This window comes from Pteropus alecto, unplaced genomic scaffold (assembly GCF_000325575.1).
Source record: "Pteropus alecto unplaced genomic scaffold, ASM32557v1 scaffold177, whole genome shotgun sequence".
In the NCBI taxonomy this organism is placed as follows: Eukaryota; Metazoa; Chordata; class Mammalia; order Chiroptera; family Pteropodidae; genus Pteropus; species Pteropus alecto.
Genome location: NW_006442207.1, coordinates 2836790 through 2861024, shown reverse-complemented (window position 1 = coordinate 2861024; position 24235 = coordinate 2836790). Strand labels below are relative to the sequence as shown.

At 44.9% G+C, this 24235-nt stretch overlaps 1 protein-coding gene across 2 annotated transcripts in view; it reads right to left on the bottom strand.

Annotated features, from left to right (window-relative positions):
* Positions 1-4425: 4425 nt before the first annotated feature.
* Positions 4426-24235, bottom strand: part of GFRA1 (GDNF family receptor alpha 1) — a 195458-nt gene continuing 175648 nt past the window's right edge. For both annotated transcript variants that reach the window (XM_006920938.2, XM_025039133.1), the window contains 2 exons: positions 7497-7538; positions 4426-6357 (listed from right to left, as the gene is read on the bottom strand). In XM_006920938.2, the coding sequence (XP_006921000.1) occupies positions 6202-6357; positions 7497-7538 (198 nt within the window). In that variant the 3' untranslated portion in view covers positions 4426-6201. The remainder of the gene's footprint in view (positions 6358-7496; positions 7539-24235) is intronic.

Genomic DNA, 24235 nt, shown 5'->3' with positions numbered 1-24235 from the left:
TGGCCCTATTGACAGATGGCAGACTTTTACCCACTTGTAACAGCCCTGCCGTTTCCTATACCTGGGCATACACTGGTTGTCCAATTCTTCATCCTGCTATAATCTAGTCTGAGGATCTACATCACATTTGGCAGGCATCTGGGGTCACCGTGTACATTTAAGTTTTGCTGTTTTGAACGAGCACTGCTGACTGTTTGCTTTGCTTGGCGAAAGCAGTTCTGGTGTCTCCTATTCTCACCTGCACCATGGCTGGTCCCTGACAGCTGGGACAGTTCACCGGCATGCCCACCTGGTCACACTCACAGCCCTCTGAGACTCAGAGGGTGACCCCCCTTGACTCTGTGGCAACTTTTTAGGCTCAGACCAAGGGTGCGTGTGTCTACGTTCTCCAAGTGGTGGATTCTGGGTGGGTTGTTGTTGGCATATGGACTGGGACGTACTTCTTGGAGATTAAGTCTTAAAAACAACATTATGGACCATTTATAATGAAAATTTAGATTCTCCAAAGGATATCAAAATAAAGAATTATGCCAATCTGGAAAATATGGGTGCTTCCCTAAGCTGCTGTCAGAGGCCTTATATTCTCAAGTTACTCTTTGGCGGGGGGAGAGAGTGGGGAGGGGCACTTCGGCTCCAAATGATGGTTCATTCGACCAGAGTATATGTTCAACAAATGTGATGAATTGATAAGCACCTGCGCCTGCTTCTCAGATGCCATCCCTGGGGTTGGTCTGGTGATGGGGCAGTGGTCCATCTTTCTTGAGAGCATTCTGCACTTGAGTCAAATTAAAATATCAGCAGACTCACTGGCTAACTTCCCATGAAATTGGTCCGCCCTATTTGGGACTATCCGCTCAGCTCCTCTTGGGGACAAATACTAGTTTTTCATTTCTCATCAGAAAACACAGTGGGCAGACTTAAGGCTGCTTTGAATCTAATGTTTTCTTCAACCCTTTCCCCCAGGTCACCCTCAATAACTTCACGAGGACACCTTCACTGTCGATGTATAACCGCTTGGTGCCGACGAGACTGTGCAAATGGACCAGTCCTTGCTCCTGTTACAGAAGGAGCCCCTTCCATGTCCCAAAGTTTTTCCTTCACCCAGCATTAAGTACCTACTACGAGTTATGCTGTCTGCGAGGGAAGGCTGGGTGAGTGAGAAGAGATGTTAAAACGAAGAAAGGTCTCTGGCCAGTCTCTTGGCACTCTCTACAAAATGAAAATGGGGATTGGTAAGAAAGCCCAGCCTGGGATGAAGAGAAGAAAATCAGAGAAAATTTTCTATTGATACTGCTGCTTGGCTTGGCAGCTGTCCTTGAGCAAAAATAAACTCCCCATGGCAGTGGGACAAGATGCTGATATTGGCACCTGCCAGAGGCAGCCAGCCGAAGTCGCAGCTGCGCTGGTCAAATGAGCCTGGAGACCTTAGGGGGCTGAGACCTCAATGGCTGTTAGCAGCCCACGCTTCTCTGCAGGCAGTTTATTGAAACAGGGGCTTCCCCACCCCTCTGGGCTGGGTCTCGGAACAATCAGAAGTGCAGGTGGCGCATCCCGCTGAACAGCCCACTCGGGCTGTCTCCATGGGGGCAGCAGCTCATCAAAGAGCACCAGGAGCAACAAAAGGATGCCTGGAGAGGATGCAGCAGATGAGACCAAGCTAAGAAGAGGGAGCTCAGGGAAGGGCTGGATGGATGAAATTCCCGCTCGGAGATTAGTATCATCTTCTGATCGTCTGGCTTCCCCATCTTCAGGAAGCCAGGGTTACATGTAAAACAGGCATCTGATGGAATGAGAATCAACTCAGACTAAATTTATAGTGATGAGAATGAAGAATTGATGGGAAGAGACTCTGTTTAACACTTAGGCAGTAAGTAACAAGGATAGGGGTGGGAGCATCAATAATCAATAGGAAAGAGAATTCAACCAGCCAATTCCTTAAGACAACTATTCTTGTGAAATGAAATGTCCCAGGATGGAGGCAATGGCAAAACCCGCAGATTTAAGGCCTCTGCAGTGACACTGTGTTTCAGAGGTATAGTCCTCATGAAGAATTCTAGACAATAGACTTAAAACAAACAGTCACTTGAGAATAAAAGCTGTGTCAAAGTCAAGGAGTCAGATCTACACACGAGATGCCTATCTTAGGAATAAGAGAAGAACGTAGCTTCTTAGGCTATCCAACTCAATTATCAGTTGTTTCACCGTTTTAGAATTTCTAAAAAGAAATTCCTTCCTCTGTCATCTGGGTCTTAGCTCCGTCTTGCTGCCCGCAGAGGCACTGCTGTCTAACTCAAGGAATCTGGCTATTTGTTCGGACATGGTCCATTCACCCATGGCAGGTGGCCTCTTGTTGCACCTTGAATTTGCCTCATCTCTCCAGACTCCCCGAGGTCAGTGCAGACAGGCCCATCTACGATGGCCATACCAGGGCCGTTCGTGATTCAGTGTCATCTGCTGCCATTGCTTTTTGTTATTTCTGGAAAAGATGGGTCTCACAAGTCTCATTTGCTTCATCAAAGAGCAGAAGCAAGGAAGATCACGGGGGTATGAATCCAGCAGCTCAAGATCAGCGTTGAAAGAGAATTAGAAAATGTGAATTCACTTAAGCGGTCCTTTTCTGACCCACAGTATATTGACTCAAATAAGTTGTACACGTCTGACTACCTGAATGAAAACTTATTTTCCAAAAGACAGTTCCTCTGAGGCCACTATTTTGTAAATAATAACAGAAATGCATTTATGCTGGATCCTTAGAAAAGAATTTGCTAATTATTTCCACTCCTACTGCTCTTACATGTCTTTCCCAAAGCACTTTGAAATGCTACCCATTGAAACGCTTCTGCTCTCCCACGTTCCTGGTTCCGCAGATGGGGTGTCGGGGGCGGGGGGGTTGAATCGAGACCACAAAGAAGCAGGTGGGAAATGGGATGCAGCTGGAGAGGACCCATCCTCAGGGAGTACGCATGATAACAACAGTCCTATGACCGACCGAATCGAAGGCCACAGCAGCTCCGGAGGAGCCTTGTCCTGCATTTGATGAGCTCAAACACACAGCTTCTAAGACATTTTTTTTTTTCACTCCAGGATAAACAACTGTTTAAAATAAATGTATTTCAACGGAAACCTCACTCCTAGTGCTCTTTGGACAGTTTTCTCTACTTAGTGAAAAATAACCCAGGTAATTCTCAACTGACGCGTTTTTCTACAAGAGGCTTGTGGAAAAAAATCAGATATGGAAAAATAAATATTCAGGCGGCATTCTGAATTCCCTCTCTTTATTGTGCGCTTCTTCCTTCATGTGCTCTATTAAGAAAGATACACAAACATATATTGGTCAAAGATACTCAACATCGTAGTGGAATGAATGTGCTTCTAATCAGTTTGGCGATCTTGCTTTTCTTTTTCTCTGAAATTAGTGGGGTGTGGCCAGCCTCGATCTGGAAGCCATGGTCCACATGAACAAAATCTACAGTTTTTGTTTCATCAAAGTCAACTACAATGAGATGCTTCTGCAAGAGGCCCGAGCCTCGGCAGAGAGCCCCTGTATCTGGCGGTACCCTCAGTGCAGGAAATGAAAGACAAGAGGTAGTGAAGAATTTTTGCTTTTAGCACTACAAAAGAAAGTCGAACAGGAAAAAGATTTAAGTCACTTGCCTGCTCCAGTCGTGGGACAGATGATGGTGTTTTAGGCCACCATGTTACAACGAGATCACGCCGAATGGTAGAAATACTCGCTTGACATAATTTTGTAAGAATCTCTCTAATGTGTTGTCACTGAACATCCTTCCCCCTGGTTATTTAATCAGCAATTTATTTTTGAATTGAAGATTTGATAACTCTAATATGCTTCTATCTCTGAAGAAAAATGAGATCTTTATTGGTGATGCATGAGGCTTTTCAAAATTTAATTTACGTATTGTACATCCACGCATTCTTCGCTGAAGGCCACCCTTGCTAGCGCTGATAACTCTCATTTCCTCTTGGTCATCTGAAGCTAATCTGCAGCTAATTAGAGCCGCTGTTTACTGCAGAAGTAATCAATAGCTTTCTACAGTAGATCACACAGAATCAGACCCATATGCAATTAGTCTAGTGTAGATACACAGAGATATCTTAATTAAAATAAAATATGCCCCATAAGAGATATGCTTTCATAGATGACTGGAATTCCAAATATTTCGACACATTTAATGGATTTATTCAAAGTGAGAGTCTTCACGAATCCTTTCGCTAATCAAATTTGTTTGATGAATTTCCCTTGAAAACATTTTGAAGGAAGTTAGTACTTAGTATTATACATTTATGTTTATTAACATTTGGATATAAATGTACTTCAAACACCAATAATGCTAAGACTATGCCTTCATCTTGGATTTAACAGATTTTCCAGCCCTGTAACTGGATTCTGACAAGGCAAATGTCAGAGGGCAGAGGGGATCAGTGTGACATGTGCACCGCGGGCTCCCTCCGCCAGCCCCTCCCCCGATGTGAGAAGCAAGCTAGCTAGTGCCCGCAGCACTCTGTGAAGGTGGTCTCCTCTTCTCTACTCAGTTTTGGAGAAACATGGCTACCGGCACTCGATCATTGTAGATTCTGAATCTCACCATTTCAACCAGACTTCAAAAGTGTACTTTTAGGGTCAATCTGTTTAAGCGGAAGATGATGTGTCGTGAACAGACCAGACGCCTTCCATCCTCAGTCCTGTTCTGTTCTGTGTCAACCTGTGCCAACCAGCTCATCTCCACAGACCCCACGTCGACCTTCTCAATCCACGAATGTTTTTTTCACAGACTCGGTCACGGTCTGTCACAGAGGACACAGAAAAAGATGCAAGCAGATTCCCGATAACCTTCAGACGACACTGCTCTAAACAGCGGCCACGCCATCGCCGTTGGGAGTAAAAACAATCCTTGGGAAAAGAACTGTGTACCCCGGCATGGGTCTGCTACCGAAGAGAGGGTGGCATGTCCCCGTCCCGTCCCAGTCCGAGCTGCCTTTCTCAGGGAACAGGAAAACCAAGGTACTGAATTGTGTCAACTGGCAAAGGTGCCTTTCGACGCTGCAGAACATTTACGAATGGCCGCCGGGCTCCTCACAGGTATGCACTCTTGCATTTCAAGAAATGATAAAAGACAGTGCTTGGCTGCTCCGTTTCATCCTGCCTGTCCACAGTAACGTGATGCAGAGCTTTCTGCTCAAGCACGAGGCTCCTCAGAGTCTGCTTTTGAAGAGCTGTATTCCTGAAGTTCACATTGGAGCTAACACTACTTAGGAAAGGAAAACAAACTCCGTGTATTTTTGTATTAAACCATCAGTAAAAAAAATGGAGACGGTTATCGTTACTCTCAAAATATAGAAAGCCAATAGTTGAAACGATTTAGTAGTAAATTTTTTTTCTACATATAACCTCATACATGTAAAGAGTATTAGAGTGATGCTTCAGCTATATTTGACTCTTATTAGTTTAAGGGCTTCTCATTTGGATAAGGCTTAGGAGAATGTCATTCACCGATCAAGGTTCTGTGCAGTTTCACACCCGCTTTCGCTCTCTATTTTGACTAGAAGACAGACACGACATCTGGATGTGACAGGTGCTTTTTGTTTTGTAAGAGCGTGCAGAACTGTTGACGGAACATAAACATTAGAGGGAAAAGGCTGGGATGTGTGGAAACATTGGTAGAAGCTTGTTTGCACATCGTCCATCAGGATTCTCTTGATGAGAATCTTTGATTTGTGACGAGGAAAGCTTGTTAAGCTGCAATTATGTCATCAGAAATGAAAGCCATTACATGAAATACGGAAGATTCTTGAGCAATATTATAACTCCTTAGCTAGCTAATAAAGGCCAGAGATAAACTGTTAAAATCATCATCATCATCATCATGAAAAAAATGGCCCCCGTTTGCTTGACAGCCAAATTTACAAACCATCCCTTTATCATACAATGTACCCCAAAGCCTTTTGAGTTTGGAACGTAGCACTGCACTGGGTATCCCACAGAAGCCCGAAGGATCACAAGAAACTTTCTTTGAAAAATAAAAAATAAAAAAAAAGGAAAAAAGTTCCAGTTGGATGAAACCGTTTTAGCAATCGATGTCTCAACTGAGCGCCTAAAACTGGAATTTCAGATATACAAGAGGACAGGAAACAGATAACTTGGTTTTTGTCTTTTTACATGTCCATATTGTTTTCTAAATGCAGCTACAATGTTTCTGCCAAAGATAAAGATAAAAGAGTGGACAGGGCGGTTACCACCAGAATCAGCAGTGGGCTCAGACCACAGCTTGGAGGAGCGGCCATTGATTTTGTGGTTATGTGGCTGGAGGCACCAGCGAGACCATCCTTTTCATAATCACGCTGTAAGAAAGAACATTTTCATTATCACTCACTGCATGTATTCATTCTATCACAGTATATTTTAACCACACACTCTCTCTCTCCCTCCCCTACCCTCGCACCAGCGAGCTACACCACTCACCAAAGCTGACCCAGGATTTACGCTGACTGACACTGTAATTCCCTGACTTAAAGTTTTATGGGAAGGATCTTGAATTGGGGTGAGAATTAGACACTTTTGATAAAATGTCTGGTCAATGTTTATCTTCTTGCTCTTCTCTTATGGCTTTTAAAATCCATTTGGGGGAAAAATGTGAACTGAGATATCCTGGCTGTTTCTCTCCAATTCCCCAGATACCCCAGTACTATGCAACATAGAACCCTTCTCCTTCTGGGTACCACTGACTGAGGAGGAATGCTGGCTGTCCCTCCCCATCGTGGAAGGAGGGCAGGAAGGATCACCTCAGAAAACTTGCCCAGTCAAGTACTGGTTCACACAGAGATGGATCACAAATCCCATTGGAAACCAGCAGAGCAGGCAGCAGTAGCCTTTCCCCGGACTGGCAATTCAACTCTAGGTTTTATAGAGAAAGAACCTGCCCTGCTCGTCAGTAGGAGAGCCCAGCCCAGAACCCAGACTTCCAGACTCCCAGTCAGCACAGCTGTCCTTCCCCAGGACCCATTACTCCATCCCCACCCAGCATCCCCTCAAGCCCATTATGCTGCATCTCACCACAATGATCATGACAGGATCATCCATCTCCTCACCTGTAAACTGGGGAGAGGAACTTGGCCTGCCCTAGCTACCTCTGGGGTGCTATGGCAACTAAAGGAACTGTAGGTTGAGGACATCCAGTAAGCAGTGAGAGTTATCTGGGCCCAATGATTTTATATGACTGTGGTATTGGGACAATAGTCTTCATGCTGGGTCCAGTTCTGAGGTGAAGACCCCAGGTCCCACACGCACTTCTAACTCTGCGTACTGGGATGCGATGACTGTACCTTGTTCCAAGGCCAGAGGGACATGGGGGTGCCTTACATTCTTTCGTTCTTTCAGGAACCTTGTTGTCGTTGAGCCCCTCACATCATACCCTGCCCCAGGGGGCCCAAAGTCTCTGTCTCTAGAAATGCAGAGAGATCCAGAAAGAAACACAACTCACATCAGAAAGGCAGAGATGTGTACTGCCCGACATGTTAGATTTCTTTGGGAAAGACAAAAACACATACAGAGACAATCACCCCTACATAACACGAAAGAGTAATTACTAACAAACAATCCATTAATCAACTGTCAAGGGCAGTGCCATCAATAGGAATCTGTGAGCTACAACTGTGAGCCCCATATATAATTTTGAATTTTCTAGTAGCCATGTAGGCAAAGAGATAACTGATGAAGTTAATTTTAACAACATATTTTATTTAACACAATATTTACCATTTCAACATGTAATCAATATAAAAATTACTGAGATACTTTACATTTTTTTTCATACTCAAGTCTTCAAAATCGGACACAGCACGTCTTGATTTGGACCTGCCCCATTTCTAAGGCTCAGTAGCTACGTGTGGCTTCTGGAGGCAGCATAGGGCTGGGTTACTGAAGACAAAGTTTTGAAGTCATTTATATTTTGAACTCATTTATATTTCTAAGTGTTAATTTTCGGGAAGTGCCTCTGAGGTAAAAATGTCGCAATAAAAATACCTATTTATTAGCAATACGAGGATAGGTCTTCCTGAAGCTCATTTGTTCATTTGTTTATATGTTGCTCCAGTCAACAAAACACTGAGCTATTTTCCAATGCTGGGCATACGATGATTTGACTGAAGGGATGTAGCTCAGGGCGCTGCTCTCTACTGCATAAAGCACTCACTGCTTGGGAGCTCACTGCCCCACAGGGCAGGGACGCTTTCAGAAGGGTCCCCGATCCAGTCATCTTAAAACTATGTCCAGGACAGCTGCACGGGGCTGAGCTGTGAAAACTTTAAGCTCCCTATTTCCTTGCAACTAGAATAAATCTCCAGGGGCTTCTACCTGAGACTGGAGTTGAAGGAAAGGTTCAGTGCTCAAACAATTACAATGAAAACTGCTGACCCAGGACGGCCCTCTCATTTTATAAAAGCAAAACAATGAAGAGTGCAGAGAAGTTAGGCGACTCCTCCAAGGTCACACAGGAGTTTACTTGTGAGTCAGGAGATAGACCAGGTCTCCAAAACTCTTGAATCAAAACAGTCTTTCTCCCAGGACACCCTGGTATGCTTGGCTGTTCATGCTCTACCTGCCCCCCAAATCCACACGACCCCTCCCAGGACCTCCCCTCCAGAACAGAAGCCCAGTGGCATTGAAAGACAGAGAGCTCATTCACCAACAGGATAAGCCTGGTTAAGCATCACGCCAGAATCGAGGAGTTCCTGGGCAGACAGCTCTGCGTGACTGGCATTGGCAGGCCACCCGTTGTGGGAAGATTTTGCAACTCATTGAAAACATGCTAGGCTGAAATGATAGCATCTTCACCCAAGGAGTAATTTATTGGCCATAATGCTTGGGAGGCATCATAATCTTTACCTATATTTGCATATGCCAGCTGTGAATATGAAATAGAAACCTTTAAACAGGCATCAAGAATAAGATACTGTGAAGCATCCCCAGGCTGTTCAAAGGTCACTAAATGTTATGTGTAAGAAGATCAGAGGGGAAATTGAAAGAGGAATTGAACCTTACTCAAAAGCCTACTTTTAATCTATATTAATAGCAAATCTGGTCCATTGCATTGATACCTGCAGAGGATAATGTGTAGAACTTTACATGTTTTATTTCTGTGCAGGAAATAAATTGGAATTGTGCCCAGACACCCAAACAGCCCTAAAACATCACATTTCGTCTTTTCTTTTCTAGGCCATAATCTCCAAAAGGCATACACCTTTGCTAAGGGCTTTTGCATAACTAAGAAGTTCACTGAGATGCGCAGAGAAGGCAGCCCATCTTCTAGTCTGGGACCCATTGCAACTCTCAAGTTGTTTCTGTATTCGCTGTCACAGCTAAACTTGACCACAGCGGCCTCTAAGAATTCTAAGGGCTAGGTAGGCTTCCTCCCTCCTTTGTTCTGTATAGTTAGCAACCAGCACACGTGTTTTCCTCATTGCGCACACAACCTGAGATGCTCACTGGCCATACGTCTCAGTCACTTCAGGAACCTGGTCGAGTACCCACCATTACTAAATGATCATAAAGGGGCTTCCACCTGTGGACTAGGAAGGTCTCCTCACAGATTTTCCAGAGTGGACTCTAGATCTGCATAGGTAGATTTCTAGTCTTCGTTAGTCACTGAGCATTCAGCTGTGTACACGATTGTGGCGTACAACCAGGTAGACATTCTCAGGTCTAAATTCCCAGGCTCTTGTCTTCCATCTGCGAGTGGCCGGGGACAGCTGTTCGATCACTCAAGAAAATGCATTTAGACCAGTTCTAAGTCTGCAACGTCTCTGGGCTCTTCTTCCCCACAAAGCGGGCGTCTTGCTGGCCTCTATGTAAAGGAAATGGTCAACTTCTGGCCTTGCCTCTCTGTAGCCCCACCAGCTTCACTAAATCTGGAGGCAGCAACCCCAAGCTCACCTTGTCTGGTGGACAATACTGGTTGGCATAACTGGTTGAACTGCTGAGTTAAAGTAATAGAGTGCAGCCGGGCCCCTCCTGATGCTCTGAGAAAATGCCTCTCTTGTTAAATACCTCCTCAACCCACAGAAGCACTTAGCACTCCAGAGGCTTAGCAGTCTATGCACACTGGCTTACTTAGTGCATTAATACAGCTTCCCCAGAGAGGTCTGGGTGGAGGTCCGAGCAGAGCAGCCTTGGAGTTCTACCTGAACCTAGCACGATCACAGGAGGGCTGAGTCCGATCTGCTTGCACTGAGTGGCATCCACTCCAGGCAGAGCACTGTTAGGCTGGATGTCCAGTCCCCCTTAGGGTTCATTAGCGGCAGATGGAGGAGCAGAGATGGGGAATTACGACCTGTATACGTCAGGCTGGTTGCACGCTTATCAGTCTTGTATGCAATCTGAACCCTGCCAGTGACCCCTGAGGTCAGACATCTATCTCTGCAGATCCAGAGTCCACCTAAGAAAACCCAGCTCTTAAAGTCCATTTTAGAAGCATGAGCAACCTGTTATTTCCATATCTTAAAGGCTTTTGTCCTGAGCATTTTTGAAAACATCATCAAAGTTATCACTGTGTGCTGAGTCAGGTATGATAAATGCTAACATGAAAAATTACAGGGCATCCCCCACTTTTAACCATTGTCAAGAGTATTTACATACTTTAAATGCTGTCTCGGTTGATGAAAATTGGGACGGTCCCAAGAAAGTTAAAAACAAAACAAACGTCTTCGATCGTGTAAGATAGAAGGGGAGCTTGAAACTAGAAGAACACCTTTCATCGCCGAGTTCCAGACCAGTGAAACCAAGGGTGTAACACTGAGAGTGCTGGACAGCACTCGAGGTCCTGTCTGTGGGCTCAGCGCCCCTGCTCGCTAACGGGTTGTGCAGGGGCGCCAGCCCCGGCCTCTCTAGACACAAGGCTTTACAGTCTGTGACTTTAAAATAGGATCTCTCTTTAAAAAGAGGGAAAAGAAGAAGAGAATGGATTCATTTTTCTCAAAGTCAAGTTTAACCATTGTTACAGCATGTCGAAAATAAATTATTTAATCTCTTTTATGAAAGAGTGCTCCATAACAGCGAATTGATAGTTATATGGTTATGGGGGATGATTCCCGACTCCGAGCCGGGGGAAACACCACACCAGAACACCCAGGGTTTTCATCTCAAACATGGAGAGATGAAAATGATACTGGGGAAACCCACCCCCCAAACCAGTAGCCCTACGGTCATTCTGGAAATGCGGGGAACCTGTTCTTTAGGCACTTCATAAGCCTTGTCCCTCCAGCAGTGTTATAAAATTGTCACTGGCAGTTATCCACAAGTCCAGGCACGTCACGTAATAGAATTTCCATGTCACTGTAATTGCAGAGCCAGACCTCACCAGTCCCTGGCACTAGAGGGTTAATAAATGCATTAGATGCTGTTAACCTCTGTTACCTGGAGTCAGACCGACTACTCTCCTGCTTTTTACCCCTGTGATTAGCTACTGGAAAGCCTGCCATGGTGCCAACGGTTTTCCTGTATAGAACTCACGGGCACACACATAATTTATAGCTCGCAGTCAGGCCCACTCATCGGCCACTGGGCGTCACACACGAATTCTGCCCACGCTAGGCTCTCCCCAGCCTCGGGGACCAGCGGTCAGCCTCTGGAGCAGCACGCTTGCTCTGTTTATGGAACTGGGGACTTAAAAGGGCACCCACTCGAAACCCGGCCTTTGCTGCCCCAGGACTCCATTTCTGTAGAGAAGCCAGTGTTTAATCTCAGGTTTTTAGGCAGCTGTCAGCCAGCAGGGCATGGAACATTTCTCTACTTTCCTCCATGCATAAGAAAAGCCAGTTTCTGTTCTACCTCCAGAAAATTAAAACAGAGGAAGTCGCCCAATCCAATAGCAACAGACTGTCCAGGCTGCAGCCAAATGGTCATAATTAATGATGCTTCTGGTTCTTTTCTCTCTTGCTTTTCTGATTAGAGAGATTTGCTATATTAGGAACCTGTTTGCTTAATGACAGAATACAAGCAATAAACAGAGAAATACACAGACTGTAAAATGCAATCAACTTTGCTCTCCAGCACTCACTAAGTACCTAGCTGCATCTATCACACTTGTCAATACCAGTTTATTAGCATATGAGTCTTTTCTGCAGCATAAATTGGACCTTTGCTAGGGAAAATCATTGCATGACTTCTTCCCCCAAATAGTCCAGAACGCAAAGCTATTTCTCAATTTAAATCTACACACCTTACATTTTCTTGTAAGACAAAACATAGGAAGAAGGATGGGCAACTAATTCTGAAGGATAACTAAGCACAGTTCTCTGCTTCAGAGTGTGCATTTTTCACATTGCATTTTAATAAAACCGACCCGCCTGATTACACATTATATACCTGATTTTACAGGCCTATACACCTGATTTTATGGGGAGTACTTACTGTATAACAATTCGGTGGTGCACTCGGTACATATTTGCCCGATAATTTCTGCACAATAAAAAAAGAAAAAAAGCAGCAATGTGCTGGTGCATGCAGGCGAAGTCATGGTGATCTGACCGGTGCTCTGCAGTCTTATACTCTTTCCAGCTTTTCGGATTCTCCCTATCGGATTGGGGAGATCCAAGGGAGGTTTTACTGCTGGTCTGGTCACAAGCAGTTGGCCAGCCTTTCTAAAATCCCTGCCACTGTCTATTTAAAACTCACCTTCGTGGTGATTTGCTTTTCCTACAAACTTGGTAACAACCACTTGCAACCACTGGTCTGAATAATTTGCAGTAAAGTCAGCTACATAAAACAAGTGGACACATAAATAAGGTTTGCTCTGAGGCCCTGAGCTTGGGGGCTTATCTTTCAGAGTCTGTGCTTTGTGGGGAAGGGATCCATTTCCTCCAAGCTGACTTCTGTAGGTCCTAGGGACCCTGGCACAGGGCAGGAAAGGACCGAGGGGCTATGAGGAGGGCAAGAGCGAGATGGGATGCTTGCTCTTCTGAGAAGGGCCTGGTGATAATCCTTTGGCAGCTTTTCTGCCTTATCTCTTCTCCCTGCTCCCTCTAAGACACTGTCTACATATTGCCTGAACCTCGGCCAAAAGGCTTTCATTACATTAAGCTCTAAGAAGGCCTTATAAAGATATTTCACTCAGCACAGGTTTAGGAAGGCCCATGGGATGCCAAGTTTAGTTAGTCTGGCTGGCTCTGGGTAGGTGAAGCCTGGTCATAAGATGGGGGTGGGGAAGGGTCTGGAAGCCTGAAGCTGAGCTTCCTTACTGGGAAGAGGCACAGGCTCAGATGCCAGCTGGGCTGTTTAGAGGAGGTCTCCATACCCTGAGTGCTGTAAACTGACATGATGCCAGATTGTGTGTGCTGGGGGAGGTGGGTAGGGAGAGGTGGCCGTTTGTAGCCTCGAAGGTGACCTGTATTCATTCATGTTCTAGAATCTAGACGTTCTTAGATTCCTGGCACCCGTGAGGTGTTTCAAGTTTAACAGTGCTATTTAGGTTGAGCTTAGGGTCAAGCCTAGAATAGAAACCCTCTTACCTGACAGGATTGGGGACCGGGCCCATAGGTCATTGGTCAACTAAGAAATTAAGTTAAAGGGCAAAATCATTAAATGGCTTAAAAATTATCCATTTGTACGAAACCTTTTAAAATTTCAAAGCTTCTTTTTTTAATTGTGCTAAGAATACTCAACATGAGATCTCCCCTCTTAACAAGTGTTTAAGTGTATAATACAGCATTGTTTCTATTGGCACAATGCACAGCAGGTCTCTAGAACTCATTCACCTTGCATAACTGAAACTTTACACCTGACGAAGAGTAACTCGTCATTCCCCATCCCCCAGTCCCTAGAAACCAAAATTCTATTCTTTGCTTCCATGAGTCTGATGATTTTAGATGCTTCAGATAAGTGGAGTCATTTGTTCTTCTGTGACTGGCTTATTTCATTTAACAGAATGTCCTTTGGATTCACTCATGTTGTCACATATGGCAGGATTTCCTTCTTTTTAAAGGCCGAATAATATTCCATTGTAGGTATCATATCAAATATTTTAATTTAAAATCTGAACGTCATTTATTTTCTGATTTTTGGATACATGACCAAGGCTACCTTCTTAAAGAGCAGTTTTTTAAAGAGTTTGCTGATTGGAGTTCCCTGGCTTATGTTCTACATAATCTATACCCATAATTCATGGTCTACAGCTTCCAGGTTTAGTTCCTCTAAAACAGGAATAACATTTGTTTGATACCCGCAGATGAGTCTCAGTACACAATCTTTCTACGTGTTTGTAGTTTTTCTGTCTTTAACAGTTGCCTCACCCACACCTAATCCAAAGGCATTTTCAAGGAGTTTGCCTTTTCCAATATATTCGACCGAGTTTTCACTGAAACAACTCTGCTTTCTTTTGTCTTCTTATTTCAATCATTCATGTAATATTTAATTCGATTATGTAAGCCAAATACTAGATACGACAGTACCAAAAGGTCTGAGAACAAACGCACCTGGCTCTTTTAAGCCCGCCTCTCCACTGGACAGAGAGAGGGGCAGAGATGAGCACAGGAGGGAGGCCACACGTTTGGACTTGGGCATTTGATGTTTACAGCGAAATGGAGAGGTCAGCTGCTGCGGTGAGTCGCTTAAACGCAGGTCAGTTAAGAAAGCTTCTACTCTGATTTAGAACTTGCTCCTAGTCCTGGCTTTTCAACCATCAGCTAAAATGACAATAATCCCTGTCCTACTGAGGTACCACAGAGTTGTCTTGAGAATCAAATGCGACACTCTGGGTAGAAGTCCTTTGAAAATCCAAGTTGCTGTTGATGATCTCTTAGCCTCTCTGTGGTCCCTGTGCTGGTCGTGGTTGGATTCGGGCAGGGGTGGGGAAAAAGAAAGGCAATAGTTAAGGCTAATTTGGCTTGTGAACATATCAAACAGAACTGGCTCATGACCTTCTCTGTTTCCTCGAATTTAAAAATGAATGCACTGAAAGAGATACAGTCCTGTAAGATATATCAACAGCCCTCCATTAGCTTAGCAATCCCTCGGGCTTGCCTGTCAGTCTCAGGCACAGCATCAAGAGGATGCCCGCGGCCCCGCATCTGCAATTTAACGCTGATGGGAGGACGGGCAAGTAGCGCCGTGTGCAGACACTGTCTGCGGCAGGGAGCTTAATGTGGCACTGGAGCCGGCCTTTCTTCTTTCCGTGACTTCACAGGGCCAACTTACAACTATTTTGCTTTTCTCCAAGTTGGGGCAACTGCACGTGGCAAACTAACATCAGAACACTGTGTGTTTCCATTCATGGTTAACTTCCTTAATTAGTAAAATATTCAGATAAGAAGCAATTATAAGCTGTATTTTAGAAACTTATGCCCAATTAACAATGAGATTATGCCAAACAATGTGTGAAAGACATTTCGTTCCAAGACGGGGGGAGTGTTTTGTAGAACGAACAATCAGCCACAGCAGTGTAAAGGGAACTAGGGGGATGGCCCTAAAATGAACCATTTGTTTTCTCAAAACGCGCAGTCGGAAACGCAAATGTGCAAGAGCGACAGGAAAGATCCATCGTGGTCCCTGATGAGAAGTGCACGGAGCCCACCTCATCCGACGCGCGTCCTCGTCACCGTCAGATGATATTTATTAAGCCTCTCATTCTCCTGTGCATTTACGTGCAGCTGAGTGCGGGCCCGTAATGGCTCTGTGACTTATGGTGGTGACTAAGGTTTGATATAAAATGCCATGGCCTGGAGACATAATGGACCCAGGGCCTTTGTTTGCCTTTGGGTTTAGAAGATGGAGCACCCTTGGTGCAGCAAAAAAACAAGGTAAAAGCAAAAAAAGTAAAAACTTAAAAAAAATGTGCTTTTGTAGACAAAGAAAAATATTCTGCAAAATAGAGGCAAACCCGAGCAGGCTAACAGCGATGACGACTGTCACGATCACTGTTAATAGCAGCCTCCGCTGATGGCGATCCCCACACGTTGTCCGACGTGCTCCCGAGGGCTGAAAGGGCTCTCTGAGGAGGGCAGTCCCCTTTTGTACAGACCAGAAAACAGGATTTCTGAGAGGCTGGGACTTGTCCAGGTCTCCACAGACTGGCGTGGCTGCACCAAGATTGGAACCAGGTCTCTGACTCTCAGACCCGTGCATACTGACTCCATGCCAGACACCATCCACGTTAGCTCCCAGAATCCTTAGACTGACCCCTGCAAGCAGTTCATGTTATCCTGCTGACCACTGAGGAAGGTTCCAGGGCGGGGTGGGTGTTGGGGGGCAGTAATCAGCCCAAGGTCACACAACCAGCATGAACAGAGGTGACTCAGGCAGCCTAGAATCAACAAAGTGGCTAACAAGGGGTATAGGGCATAGGGGGTCCTCCCAAGCCTCGCCCCAGAAACCACAGCAACTTGGGCAAATGTGACTTCTGCTGGAGGTCAGAGGTCAAGTCAGGCCTGGCAAGTTTTGTTCTCCCCAGAGTCCCAGAGGTGAGTACTTGAGGGACCTGCAGGCAGAGGACAGCCACTCTGGGGGATATTCCCACAATGTTTCTCCCTCATCCTCATCCCAAGCTTCCTCTCTAAACAGTCTCATCCATGATGTGACTCCTCTTGGGCCACAAATATGAGGGGTGCAGGGGAGGAAAACCCTTCATTGAACCTCATCCCCAAGAGAACCAGAGCCATTTTCCTCCCATCCGTAAGCTCTGTGGCTCAGGCACAAGGCAGAGATGATTATTCAGGGAGGTATCATTGGTTAGAAGTCCTAAGGATAAAAGGTCAGCGGGGGATACAAGAAATTGGATTTATTTATAGTATGTGATCTAAGTGTGCTCAGAGGTATTCTCGTAGTTTACCCAGAACAAGAGAGCATATTTATAGCCAAGATGGTGCAGACTCCCTATTCCTTTTTATTAAGCATGTTTATTACCCAGCAATTGGGTTAAGCGATTGTCCAACTGCTGAATTACTGTCCCTCTGACGGACCAGCCTTACTGCCCTCTGGACCACAGGTGCAGGTGGCCCAATGTCTCTTCCCAGAATGTACTGATGGGGCCTAGTCTTTCCATTCCATTCTTATGTTCTCATTTTTTTGAGAAAAGTGGTTAAAAAAAAAAAGACATAAATGGATGATCATAAAAAATCGGTTCAACCTAAAGCCGGTACACACCCTGTATGATACCCAAGGTCATTTCCCAGATGAATTTGGGGGTAAAGGTCACCAAATACCCTTAAGCACAGGCTTCTTCTGTCTCGTGGTTAGCAGAGACTAACCAGGAAGATTAAAACAAAAATGATAAAATAGTTACTGTGCTGGAGGCACTGTTACTGTGCTGAAGAATTTTAATTTGTTTAATTATCACAACCCTCCTAGGTGGTAGTGCTCATTATTCCCATATTGCAAGTGATGAATCCAAGATTAAGGAGATTAAACTACTCTCCATTGGAGTCCACAAGAAGGTAGAAGGTTTGATTTTATTGTAGCAAGAAGCCTGGTTCTTCAGTATTTTCCAGTCTTAAACACAACAGCCTCTTTTGCTTAAAAAGGCAACAATGAGAACCAACCATGCCACCGTAGGCTGACTATCTGCATGATCCCCTGTCAAGTATTGGCACAGTCTATGCCTGAGTTATAGCATCTCAAAGTGGGTTTGGTTTTGGAGTAAAACGAATGATGGTGTTGCCTCCACTTGCCGCAGGACCTCAGAATCACTACCCTTCACCCCATTAGAACAGAGAGGGTGCCGCCCGCTGCCGTAGGTCATAGGCGGAGAACACAGCTGAAGCCTGGAGCAAAGGCCTGTCCCTGGCCAGCAAGAATGAATTCCAGCTGTGCCATCATTGCTAAGATGACTGTGATTTGGCAAAATATACCTACAGGCCATTGGGATGGAGAGCCTTAAGTTGTTCCAACCAACACCAAATATCAACTAGAAATTCTCTGGAGCTGACAAAGAAGGGTGAGGCAATGGGAGAACTCAGCAGGAGACAGAGGAAAGGTGGCCTGTAGCTTTTCAAGGTGATGCAAGACAGGGGTTCTAGCTGCTGCGGGTGACCTCTGCCCAACCTACTTACCAGGTGGGCAGTGCAGAGGCAGCCTCCTCACCACTCACATACCAGGCACCACTGTTTATTACACAGAGTGGAAATGAGCCCCAAGCCCCTGGCCTCCACTCCAGAGGATGGCGCCCATACACATGGGACTTGCCCTGACCGTTGCCATTTCTGTGTAACAGAAACAAGGCTCTGGGCCGAAGCTGGTCTGCCCAGGAATCACACTGCACCCAAGGGTCCTTGGACCATATTCCCAAGGTACGCCCGACATGCTCCGAGGTAACTGTGCGTGTGGACCTGGTCTGGACTTGCTCTTTTACTGCCTTCTGTTGTTTGAAAACAGACCCCTGGGAAATCCTGGAAATATAATAAGACCAACTAAAATCCCAGTGACAACATGAGACGGTGCCTTCTCCCTGATGCTGTCTGCTGATGCTTTTATTACTCCTAATGATAGTGTACAATCATGTAAGAATTTAGAGCTCCCTGTTGTTCTACCCTCTGCCCAGAATGGGGAAGTATGGGTTATCAAGAGGCATTAATAAGAGACTTTTTAGAGTGAGGAGCTGGGGTAGAAGCAATATGATCGAGGGGCCATCTGTAAAATGGAGAGCCTTCTCAAGACAGATCTGAAGGCTGCCTGTTCTTGCTGAAGCTCTCCTGGCCTAGCTGGTGTTCACCTTGTGCCCGGCAAACAGGCTTATTCTATAGTTATAAGAGATTAGGAATAAAAGAGAAAAAAAAGGAGAAAAATTATAACTCAGAGATACTACATTCTATGTGCTTAATTTGGAGGGCTTTGTAGTTGAGAAAAATAGATGCTACGATCCGCCTTTGTTGAAAAGGTGACATCTGGGTTCATTAAGGGTGTGCAATAGATTTTGATAAAGGCTATTTTTCTAAGTCATTAAATTGGTTTTTAGGAACTTGACTCTTCTTCATTCGAACAATTATTAAACTATAAAATAGGATGGCACAATTGCTAAAACCGTAATCTGAAATTTTACAGCCAGCTATAAAATGCTATATTATTAAACTATACTAAAGATGCTCAAGCCCATTACAACTTTTTAAATGAATGATAAAACCCTTTACTGCTGATAAAATAATCTTAAATTACAGTACTGTGTATTCTAACAATATGTTGAGCCAAAAAGTTTGCTACAATGCAAACATGCCAATCACAAAGAAATCATTACTTGAATTAAGTTTGCAGAAGCTGGAAATCTGGTAACATCTGCTTCAGCAAGGCAGAGAACACCTGAGGTTCTCAGGTTGGGTCTGGGGGCTCGTGCCCCTCCCCCAAGACAGGTACCGTTCCCCACATCCCCTCCACCACAGGACGAGCCAAGAGTCAGAGCCTCTCTTGTGTGGTCCAAAGACTGCACAAGTGACACTTAGCAGGATCACATTGACCAAGAAAGGTTTGTTGTGGTAACAGCATTTTTCCCCCTTAAAGTTGCTCCATAAGTGAGATTTTTAAAATGACAAAAGTTTAGTGACTGAGTACGTGCCCCCTACACAAATATTATGGGCTGAATTGCGTCCCTCCGAAATTCATCCATTGAAGTCCTCACCCCCAGTACTTCGGAATGTGACTATATTTGGAGATAGTGTCTTTAAAGAGGTTGTTAAGTTCAAACGAGGCCATCGGGTGGGCCTTAACCAACTCAGACTGGTGTCCTTATAAGACACACCAGGGATGCTCACGCACAGAGGAAAGACCACGAGAGGACACAGAGAGTGGGCAGCCGTGTGTGAGCTGAGAGGGAGGCCTCAGGAGAAATCAACCCTGCGGACACCTTGGTCTTGGACCACTAGCCTCCAAAACAGTGAGAAATAAATTTCTATTGCTCAAGCCACCCATCTGTGGTGCTTTGTTAGAGCAGCTCTAGAAAACTAATGCAATGTACAATACCGCACTCTGTGATTCCGGGTGATACGCACACCTACCGACCATGGTAAAATTCTCAGGTTTTGGTACCGGTTATGTCCTGCAAGCTTCTATTTCCAACAGGCTTTGAATACACAATTGAGAACAGATGTCGGCACGCGGGATTGTATGGCAGCCTTAATGGAGTAATACTCCATTTTGGATTCTGAATTCCAGAGCTCTGCTGGATGAAGGGCTTTGAAAACACTCTATAAGCAGCTATTTCAAAAAGTGTTGTTACAACAGCCTCTTTCCTCCCAGGGCTGACGTGGGTGGATTTTGGGATGCAGATTCCCTCTGAGCTCATCGGCTGGCACCTGGAAGGTTAAGCCTGGGGAGGCCACTGGCAGCCTCTTCATGCTGGGAGTAGCTGGGCTCCTCATGCAGGGCTCTGAGGCCACTTGGTCACCCAGAGCTTTGCTGTGAGCCTTCTGGGAGAGCCCGGAAGCAGCCTGGGTGGGGATGGGGGGAGCCCTTCCGCTTAGCTTTTCTGCTAGGGAAGCCCCCGTCAAGGGGTTGGGGCTTAGAGCCACATGCAGCCAGCCCAATTTCCTGAGCTCCAGGAAGCAAAGAGACATGGAAGACCTGCCTCAATCACATGTCCAAGGTCTCTGTCAGTCATACGTTTGTAATGAAAGCCCAAATAAAACTCCGGCCACTAAAGCTCGGTGAAGACTCCTAGTTGGTGAACACGTTGATGTGCCGAGAGGGTGATGTGACCTTATTCCGTAGGGAATTCCATAGAAGACAGCTCAGAAGCTCTCCACTGGAGATCCTCCCAGAGCTTAGCCTAAATCTCTCTTCACTTGGCTAGTCCTGATTTGTGGCCTTTATAATAAAACTGTAGTTGTAAATAGAGTGCTTTCTTGAGTTCTAAGTCACTGAAACTGAGAAGGTCGTGGGAACCCCGGAATTTGTGGCTTGTTGGTCAGAAATGCAGGCAGCTTTGAGACCCCTGAGTCTGGCATCTGAAGTCAGTGCGATCTTGTTGGGGACCCTGTCCTCAACCTGTGGAGTCTGTGCTAACCTCGGGGCCTGACATCCAAACCGAGTTCATTTCTTCATGCTGGTTTACAAACCAGTCTGAAACTTCGACCTGCCAGATGTTCGACGGGAATTTAGGGACTGAATCAATCTTCACCGAATGAATAATGTCATCCAGAAACAAAACAGAAAAGTGCTCTGATTTAGGTGATATAGTGTAGCCATTTAAAATGCACAGAGGGGACAATGTTGCTTTGCTAGTCCTCTTCTTCTGAGGGAGGCTCTCTGAGTCTCCCCCACCCCCCAAAAATGGGAATAATACCACTAACCTCATAAGGTTACTGTCAGGATTAAATGTGTGTATCTATATAAATGCATGATGTGCTTATATCAGGACTTGGCTCATGGGAAGTGCTATATGCACATTTGCTTTATTAATGCCCGACCATAAAAAGCAGAGGTGATGCAAGTTATAAAAACAAATCGTTCTGGAATCTGTCATCTAATTAGATCGTTTATAAAGCTTCCTAAAATGGAGCTTGGGGACCACTGGTGTATATGACATTATTTAGGTGGCATACAAACATTTTTTATTGTTTTAAATGTAACATTCGTATAGTGATTTTCATATATACACTGAGGGCTAGCACATTGATCCACAAATGTTTCTCAAATGCTATAAACAGTATATCTATTAATTGAGTTTAAAGATAAATATTAAGCAAATAATAGTGCTAGTAGAGTGCGGATATGAGAGAGACTGCAAAATCCTGGTCTTTGAAGCTCAGAGGCAGGGCTCGTTACCAAATACTGTCTTTTCTGCAACTAAGAGTGTTTCCTGTTTACCATTGTGTCACCTCTTCTCAATGTCAGTACTGTTAAAGGGACGCGGCAACAGCCCCTAGCAGACAGTCTCACGCTGGCTGTACCTAGGCTGGACCTAGATCTGACTGCTGTCCCAGATCCAAGAAATTGATTGCTAGGCTGTCGCTCCCAGGAAACTCTTTCTGCGCACAGAGAGATGGAGTTTGGGGTAGTTCACACCCCTCAGACCTGGTCCTTTATTGCCTTTCGGGTTGTCTTTCTTCTCAGCCTGGTGTCCAAGGACCACCCTACTCCTTCCCCTCCTCCCTCACGTCTTTCTACAATGGCCACATCTTAGAACCAGCAGGATACCCCTTGGTTGGTTCAAACACTTCTGACAAACTAAGGAAGCAATATCTAAGGAGCTTGATCTTTCCCCCTCCATGGTCCCTGACCCCCAGGCCTTCCTTCACAGCCCCGGTGTCCGGATTTAAAGCACTAACATATCTATTCAATAACAATAAGAGTGATGCCGCTTTCCCAATGCAGAGGGTTGGCCAAACCTGTTGGGCCCTTTGCTTACAGGTATCAGTCCTTTTTATCATCGCAACAAACCCAAGAGGTGGATAATATTTTACAGCAGACATTCAGAGAGGGTAAGAAACACGCCCCCAGTCACACAGCAATAAGAAGTAAGCTGGGATTCTCACTCAGGTCCAACTAACTCCCAAGCTCATGCTCTTCCCAGCAAAGCAGCATTTGGCTGTCAATAGCAGATGAAAAAGAAGGGGCTGAGGGGTGCCTGCAGGGTAGCTCTGCCCACCGGAAAGGGTGGAGTGAGTAGAGAGGTAGAGAGTCCTCACGCCAGGCGCCTGGTTTGGAAATAAGCACTTCCCCCCACCCCTTCCAGCTTCCTGTACAAAATCCCACCACCCTGGCCTTGCTCTCAAGCACTTCTCCACTGGAAGATTAACGGGACGCCAAAGCGCCCCATTGCTCTGCTAGCATAAATTGCAAGAAAAACATTTAGAATATTGATTAAGTGCTTCATGCTAGAAGATTTAAATTTACCTCCTGTATTTCCAGGATTAGCTGACATAATGGGGTCAGTCTGCTGGCACAAATGATTTACAGAACACCCATTGGCAGCTTTCCTTTTAAAACACAACACTTAAATTTTTCACTTGGTCACAGCCAGTGGAGTCCTGGGTATTTAGCAGGTTTGGATAATCGCCCTCCTGCCACACCCAGACTCTGAGAAGAGGTCTGAAATCATTTCTGGTCTTGTCTGTTCCTATCCAGTACAAATGGACTTTGTTTAGGTCTCTTGAAAGGTAAGGCATGCTAGTCTTCCCGGATGTAAAGTCTTGTTTCAGATAGAGATGATTTTCGATATTCTAAAATACAGTATTTTAATATTCAATATTCGAATTCGATACTCAAATACTCTAACACGTAGGAGTTAAATGGGTTACAAGCATTGTATTCTCCATTTGACCATGGAAACCAGGGGCCTACAAATGTCACTGTGAGAAGTCTTCACTTTACACCACCAGAGTTAAGAGATGTATTGCGATGCCAAATACAGATTTTCCCAATATTTACACCTCCCAAAGATATTTACTTTAAATAAGCGATCAGTACAATCCATCAGAATATTTGATTTAAATATTCTGAGCTTTTTCCAGCTACCAGACCACACAAGTGTGTAGAATATGTAATAATTAGTAGAATTTTTAATATTTCTTTGTTTTTTTCATGTGATCATTTTGTACAAGTCAAAGGGATATGCCAACAATAGCACCGCCTGTGTCACGCCTGTTACTAATATGACTGCCAATTAATCCTGACGTGGGAGCTTGGCAGGTTACCCAAAACCTGGTATTTTATCACCTCAGGGAGCCAACACTTGGACATTTCTATGACATTTTATATTAATCAATCAACTTTCCTTTTTTAAAGCTGAGCCTTTCGTAGGAACTGCAGTTGAGTCCTGTCTGCCCTGCACCCAAGGCCATCATCTCCCCAAACAGAAGTGTGTTTGGTTTGTTGATAATTACACGTTGAAGCTGACTTTTGAAAATGTTTATTCTTATTGCTTCCCTTCCAAGGGGGAAATCTATCTCAAATGTTAAGACAGAAACTCAAGTCCCCAAGAGTTTTCTCATATTATTGTATATTTTAAAATATTACAAGAGGGTGCTTCTCGAGGGGAGTGAACTTTAGAGCTGCCAAAGATAGTTGACTTTTTCTAAATCTGTTACCAATGGATCCCAAGCTGGGTTTAAGTAGGTTCTATTCTGAGTAACGACATATGCAGCGGGACAAACGCCGTTCTAAGATATTTCTAAGACCCGTTGGCAAGTGGTAATTTATCTAGAGACGGCCAGGCAAGCAAAGGAAGGACAGATAGGGAGAATGAGTCCCCTGGGGGCCCTCCACCAAAGCAAGTGTCTTGAATCAGTTCCAGGGACCAGGTTCTCA